This window comes from Hydractinia symbiolongicarpus, chromosome 2 (assembly GCF_029227915.1).
Source record: "Hydractinia symbiolongicarpus strain clone_291-10 chromosome 2, HSymV2.1, whole genome shotgun sequence".
In the NCBI taxonomy this organism is placed as follows: Eukaryota; Metazoa; Cnidaria; class Hydrozoa; order Anthoathecata; family Hydractiniidae; genus Hydractinia; species Hydractinia symbiolongicarpus.
The window spans coordinates 13,428,107-13,435,727 of record NC_079876.1 but is presented as its reverse complement, the minus strand read 5'-3'; the positions used below and the strand labels follow the sequence as shown (position 1 = coordinate 13,435,727).

The 7,621-nt window shown below is 35.7% G+C and overlaps 1 protein-coding gene across 1 annotated transcript; it reads right to left on the bottom strand.

The window, feature by feature from the left end:
• Positions 1–893: 893 nt before the first annotated feature.
• On the bottom strand, positions 894–7,553 carry LOC130629524 (zinc finger protein 883-like). The gene is made up of 3 exons (XM_057442762.1): positions 6,841–7,553; positions 2,708–3,780; positions 894–1,266 (listed from the first exon to the last, which is right to left on the bottom strand). Exons 1-3 carry the CDS (start codon positions 7,405–7,407, stop codon positions 984–986), a joined length of 1,923 nt encoding a protein of 640 aa, XP_057298745.1. The 5' UTR covers positions 7,408–7,553; the 3' UTR covers positions 894–983.
• Between the last annotated feature and the right edge of the window lie 68 nt (positions 7,554–7,621).

The following is a 7,621-nucleotide window of genomic DNA, read 5'->3' as shown; positions in this document are numbered from 1 at the left end:
TGTAGGCTACTGTTACTGTCATAGTATGCAAAAGAATTGTGATTAATTTCTGTTCAAAGCATTTGTGCATGTGCAATTTACTTTCCAACCCAACTTCGTCAAAACTTCATCAAAAAGGCAAAATGCCCTGGCAGCGAGGTTGTGCCGAATCATGCAAAGGCTGTAAAAAAGATTTTTAGAAAATGTTTCGCTACGAAACAGTTGTTTTTTTGTTGTAATGATACTGTTTGTGAACTGTATGTCGAACATGTGCTATTTCAAACTTTGCGTTCTCACAAACAATCTTAGCTTTCTCCAACCTCGACCCCCGCTCTTAGTCTATAAAAAATCTGGAAAAAGTTCTCTCTTGGACCATAATTTCTAATTTTGAGGTTGAGTTAGCGCATATTGTACTGTACTTTAATGTTTGAAAATTTCTTGACAGAGTGGACAACTTGTCGATATGAATCAGAACTGCAATCAAGGATGACGTCATTGTCCATTGTAATTCTCCCTGTTACCGATTGAAAATTCATTTTCTTTATACAAAGGAACGTTATTCTAATATTCGTTAAAGTGAAAACAAATACTTAGACCTTGTTCACACATGGCGTATATAAAACGTCATCTCGTCCGCAGAGTTGATTCAAGGTTGTCAACACGGCTTTAGTGTGAACATCGTTTTAATGTGAAGTAAACAAATGAAATTGCTGAAAATGATGTGCATTGAATATTAAACAATTATTGGAAGTGAGACTTGTAAATTTGTTTGGCAACTAATTTCAGAAGTAAAAGTGAATGACGAATCCTCTTAGTATCAATTATTTACAAACGCCATTAAGAAATAATAGAGAAAATTTCCCGTTCTTTCCAGCATCCTTCACGCATGCGCAGCAACAATAGATCTCAGTCATTCTTTAGCAGCCATGGTAGTTGTGATTATCACGCATGCGCAGCTCCGTCTTATCTCCATCATAACTTTGATCAATCAAGGCAGTCTAGAATTAGTGTATTTTCTTATGGCGATTCAAATCGTAGATGAGAAGGAACCTCTTTCCACACACATTACAACCATGTGGTTTCACACCTGTGTGTATTTTCTCATGTTTCCTTAGGTTAGACTTGCGGTTAAACTTCTTACCGCATTCTTCACACTCGAACGGTTTCTCACTAGTATGTGTGAGCAAATGTTGTCTCATATGATTCTTGTTTTTTAACACTTTATCACAGATAGGACATGTGCGATTCTCCAACTCGGAACATATGACAACCTCTTCTTGGATATTTCTAAAACAAAACAAATGTTGATAATATGATCTTCAATTAAACGTAATCATTGGTACTAATCCTTATAAGAAAGACTGGAACAACAGAGGCAATCAATCATTTGCCTCGATTAGCCCTAACCCTTTAATTCTCAGTTGTATGTAGAACGAGTATGTTGTATCATTATCAAAGAGTCAATCTATTTATCAATTTATATTTTATGTAATCACTAATTTAAGAGATATTACCCCTTAACTGGTTCTGGAAGAGATTATAACGGCAGTTCTAGCATGTTTAAATCAAATTCCTACCTAACCAGACAACAGCCTTATGTGGGATCGAACCTATGAACTTTCGGGCGTGAGTCGAACGCTCTACCGACTGAGCTACCGATGCACAGATCCTCCAACTCCTTACAATTTCTTAAGTTGTGTTGTAACTTGCGCTACATAACCTTAGTCCGTTTAAGGTTTCGCAGGGTTAGAAAAGATTTGATTTTGTATTTAGATTGGTTGTCACTATCCAGTGGAGGTCTTGGAAAGTATTGCATGTAGAGAAGGGATGTTGTGTGGGTAAAGTGAAGACGTAAGAAACAAGAAGAGCTTGTTTCTGATACCACCATAACGAGGCGAAGCTACCCTGACCTGGTGTTGACGATCGGTCATTCTTTTCTTCAACATCCTTTTTTCACATACGATACTTTGAATCCTTTATGGGAGCGTAGATACAGTCAATGGAAATACATTATGAGCGAACAACAGTGATGTTTCGTATCGAAATTTTGGGATGGGTTAAGAAAAAAATCGATTATGTAATAAATATAAATTTTGGCGTAATGAAGTACTGGCGGACTATTCCTTACGAAATATAGTTAATAAAAAATTCGTGAAATTTTACCAGAAATGTAATTTATTTATAATAATAAAAAATTCTTTTCCTAGCCCTTTTGTAAAGAGAAGAAATTTGACGAATTAAAAACTTTTTAAAATTTCACGTGAAAAGAAAAAAATAAATAAAGTAATATATTGTGTTAATTCAACAGAAATATTTTTTGTAAAGCATGAGCCGAAATCTACTATCTGTTTGAAGCAACTCTCATTAAATTGTGAGATATATTTTCAGCCAATCAAATGCTAAGCGTTAGCATTAATTTTCGGAAAGTTAGGAGCTTTAATATTTTGCGAGAATAAATTTTTACAAAATTCAGGAATTTTATATCTTGCGAGGAAAATCGTTCTCGATATTTTGATTTCTTTTATATTCTGTTAAAATAAAATTTAATTAAATATTTTTGCTAGATACGAGATCACATCACAGTGAAATTTTTAAACGCCTATACAATGCTATTAATAAGAAAAAGTTTGACAAAAACATTTTAAGCGACAATTTTTTGATAATTCGCAAATTTATAGTAGGCATATAAAGAATTTTTTTTTCACAAAACAAATGTTTTACTACTTACTCCGATTCCTCCGCAACAACGACGCCATCTTCATTCATTATCGCTCGACAAGCCGCCACGTCTTCTGTCATGAGTTGCATAGCTGCCGTTTCACATGTGTTCACTTCTACGGATGCGCGTTCGACACGTGGTGTTATGATCTCCTCTTGAATGGCTTGAACGAGGTGGATGCGTTGATGTTTTTTTAAATTCGAACGTCGATTAAAAGTCTTGCCGCACAAATTACACGAAAACGGATCTTCTCCGCCGTGTACAAATATATGCGCCTTCATTGTACTGTGATGCATAAACCCTTCTCCGCAGAGGTGACACTTATAAATTTTTTCGTCGTTATGTATTCGTAAATGTTTTTTCAAGTTCGATTTCCTGTTGAAAGATTTTCCACATTCATTGCACGTGTAAGGCTGCACCTCGCTGTGAGAGAGCTTATGAGACTTTAAAGTGCTGTGATGTACAAAACTATCACCACACACATCACAAATGTAACTCCTCTCCCCCGTGTGTGTCCGAAAATGTTGTTTAAGACGGCTAATCGAAACAAATGTTTTATCGCAGAAGGAACAAAACAGAAGGTTTTCACCCGTGTGTCGTTTCATATGATTGGTTAACAAGAAGCTATGTCGGAACTCTTCTCCACAGGTGTCACACTTGTGAGGTTTTTTATCAGTGTGAATTAATGCATGGCGTTGCAAATCAGCGCCGCGGTAGAAACGCTTCTCACACACACTACAGGTGAACTGTCGCCCTTTGTGAATAATCGAATGTGCAACCAATCCTTTCTTGCGCGCGAACGTTTTGTCGCACTCGTCGCAGCGAAATATTTTTCTACTCGAATCCTCTTCCAATTTTGAATCAGGAGTTTCTTCTTTCGCATGAGTTTGCATGTGACGTTTCAAGTCGTGCTTTTTTATAAAAGCCTTGTTACACTCTTCACATTTATGCGGTTTTTCTCCAGTGTGAATCATGAGATGTGCTTTCAGGTGATGACGTTGCTTAAAGCTCTTGTGGCAAATATCGCATTCGAATTGTCTTTTATCTCTCTCGTGTCCAGGCTCTTTTTCTGCGGACTGAGGCTAAAAATTTAAAATAAATAAACTAAAAATTTAAATTTCTAAATAAAAATGTCTGATAACGTAGTGAAAATAACAGCTGAGATGGAGAGTTTGTAACATCAGCCGCAAAGTGCAGCAGATAGCTGAAGGAAATTAATTTTAATGAAGTCCTAATACGTCATGAGAATTGAATATTGCGAAGAAAACTATTTGAAGACTTTTTTTTCTCTTATTTTAAGCTACAAGTTCACATGCCATTTTAGGTGCGTTAGATATGTCAAAATAATCCAGACATATATAGTACTAAGTACCTATAGCAGATAAACTTATGCGAACTATGTAGCAATGTAACATTTTGCAGGAGGATAGAAAGAATGGTACAGTTGACTCCCTCTAATTCGAATCTCTATAATTCGAATATTTCTATAATTCGAACGAGTGCGCAGTCACCGTCAATTTTCTTTAACAAACTCTTCTAAAAAACTTTCTACAACTCCAACAGTTTTTCAGTCCCTTCAGCACGCTCCCTAATTCAAATTTTAGAGTGTAAACAGGGCTTTGACAAATTTAAATGTTTTTCTAAAATTAAAAAATTGTCTTTCGAACGTATTTTTCAAAACGTTTATCTTTCTACGAAGTTACTGGTGGTGTGGAAGTGGAAGATAGCGAAGAAAAAGATGGACATTCTGATAGTGAAGGCCTAACAGCAAAGTCGATCAAATTACATCGTAGAAGATTACAGCTTTTTTACATCGTTTGGTGTCGACCTGAGAAAAGTACTTGGTGATGCAACTCGTATTGTTGAAAGAGACCGCCTCTCCAATGTAAAGCAATCAAATATTCAACAGTTTTTCAAATAGAGTTTCTTTTTTATGTAAAGTATGAAAATAAAGATTGAAAAATTTTTTAGATTTTGAAATTAACGTATTTCTCTCTCTAATTTGAATTTATCAATCTCTGAAGCTGAACGTTTGAATTACAGAGACTTCAGGGTTTTCACCGAAAATATGGTATCAAATTTCCTGACTTTCCCTGACTTTTTGAGGTCAAATTCGCTGACTTTCCCTGACTTTTTCAAGAATTCTACAGCCAAAGAGAAAAACAAATTAACTAAAACCGTTTAAACCGTATTTGTCGCAACATAACTTACCGTATTGATAGAGCTTTAATCCATATACTACATAAAATGGTCAAGAGTATGTTAGTTCCACTGAATGACTAACAGAGCCTGTCAGTAAAGTTCTATCAGTGTAAGTCAAGTTAAAAGACAAAAAATGCTGTGACTTTCCCCAAAAATGGGTCAGATAAAATTCCCTGACTTTCCCTGATTTCCCTGACTCGGTGGAAGCCCCCTGGACTTTCTATAATTCAAATCTCTCTATAATTCGAACAAAAAAACTTTTTCCGTGGGAATTCGAATCACGGAGAGTTAACTGTATTATATTTTAAATTTACTTCATACGTTAATCCGACATTGTCAAGTTGCCGACATGCGCTATATATGTCAGCATATATACAGCCTGTGCGGCATATATACAGCCTGTACGGCATATAAACAGCCTGCACAGCATATATACAGCTCACACAGCATGTATACAGCATGCACGGCGTATATACAGCTCGCACGGCATATAAACAGCCCGCACGGCATATATACAGTACGTACAGCATATATACAGTCTGCACAGCATATATACAGTCCGCACAGAATTTATACAGCCTTGACAGCATATATAAAGTCCGCACAGCATATATACAAGCCCACACAGCATGTATATACACATTGCATTAATATCCGCCTAGCCAAACTAGGAGAAGAGTTTTCACAAATTTACTTATAATTTCTGCGTTAATTCATTTTTGCGAAAATGACAAAAACTTACGAAATTTGCGAAAATTAATTGCCTTATTAAGGTACAAGGGTGGAGCATCGTTAAAATAATTCATATGATGGACTACTTTAGTTTTCAATAACAACTACATGTTGGCTTCCTGTGGAAATAAACCTGACGCATGATCCGACAACAGCCTGAAAAAGACAAGCTCTCTCTCTCAGAGAAAAAAAAAATCATAATTTTAACGGACAAAACTAAGTTGAAATGCAGATGTCTACATATATATCATCAAATCGAAACACCAAAGGACTCTGAAAATTGGGATATGAGAAAAGTGGAACCTGATACTCTATGTGATACCCGAGACCCAATACCCTGGCACCGATACCTGAGACCAGATACCCTGAATTTTTATTCATAACATTTTTTCGGCGATGTTTTATTTTAATAAAAATCCTAATTTTTTCTCATTAATTTCTTGTTTTTTCAACATAAAATATCAGAGATGATATGTTGGTTTATTCGAAGCAAGGCGTACCTTCCGTTAAAGGATTTGGCGATACATATGATGTGAAAAATGCTAAAAATGAAGAACAACCATTCACAGTTGGAATGAACAAGAAGAGAACATTCTAATTTGGTTTCGGTTTAAAAGTTTCGAAATATACACGCATACTGTCTGCATTGCTTGCAAGTTAAATTTGGTCAAACCTTTTTGAAGCATAGCGAAAAAAATATGAGAAACTTAGTAGACTTTTTTTAATGGTTATGTCTTGTTCCTTCTCAACTACACTCACGAAAATGTATCAACTTGGTATGGTTATAGAGAAAAAATTCAGTCAAATATTATATCGGACAATATACAAAATTAATGGTGGTTTCGAAAACCAAAAGGAGTTATTTCGACTCTACAACGAAAAAACAAACATTTTCTAATGAATTTAAAAACGTCTATGATCACCTTAATTATTCATGTTTGAGCAGACAAAAAATTTTTAGGATGCTAGTTTCATTGTAGTTTCTAGCGATATAAAACTATTGTTGAGCCAGCACCATATTCGCATATTACGTGCAACAAATATTTCCGTGTAACGAAGAAACATGCATATAAAATGTGTTTTATTATTGTTTATATTAAAAAAATATATATTAAAAAAAAATATCAGGGTATTGGGTCTCAGGTATTGATGTCAGGGTATTGGGTATCGGGTCTCACTTTTCTCACATGCTGAAAAATTCTATATACCTCTGATTCTTCAACCACGAGAGAGCTGGGGCATAAAAGTTCTAAAGTTACAGCTTCTGATGATCCGTCTTCTTTTGATAGATTTACTTCCACTAACAACACAGTCGTATTGTCTCCATCTTCTTGCTCTGCAGAATTCATCTCTCCATCGGCTTGCTCTGCATTATTTATCTCTCCATCGGCTTGCTCTGCATTATTTATCTCTCCATCGTCTTGCTCTGCAGAATTCATCTCTCCATCGCCTTGCTCTGCATCATTCACCTCTCCATTGTTTTGCTCTGCATTATTTAACTCTCCGTCGTCTTGTTCTTTATTACCCATCTCTACATCGTTTTGCTCCGAATTTTCGATCTCTCTATCTTTTTGGTAGACGGTGTTTATTTGAACATTTTTCTCAGTGTTCTGTTGTCCGCCTTGGTCACACTCAACATCATCCAAGTCTTCTTCAACTTTAATTTGATCTTCAGCAATCTGACCACTTCTTTCTTTCAGATCTTCATACCTTAGTACATCAGCTTTGCTCTCGTCTTGTAACGCTCCTCCTTCTCCTCCTTCGTTTGTTTTCATCTTTATTTGATCAACATGTTGTTTTAAACTTTTTGGCTAAACAAGTAATGTATAGATATTATTAATGTTCTAGTCGCTTACCCGTGGAAAAATCAGTGGGGCCACCCGTCAGCAAATTATTAACTCTGTGTGGAACCTGGAATGAAGTTACAAGCAGCCATTTTGAACACACAGAATATGGCTATTATTAAAGAGATAGTCCATCTCCGTAGCA

Excerpts from the sequence above, each read along its gene's own strand:
- LOC130629524 (XM_057442762.1), bottom strand. The coding sequence starts at position 7,407 with ATGAAAACAAACGAAGGAGGAGAAGGAGGAGCGTTACAAGACGAGAGC. Across the intron at positions 3,781-6,840 it reads TCGTGGTTGAAGAATCAGAG|CCTCAGTCCGCAGAAAAAGA; the intron begins GTATATAGAATT and ends TTAAATTTTTAG. Across the intron at positions 1,267-2,707 it reads GTTGTTGCGGAGGAATCGGA|AAATATCCAAGAAGAGGTTG; the intron begins GTAAGTAGTAAA and ends GTTTTGTTTTAG.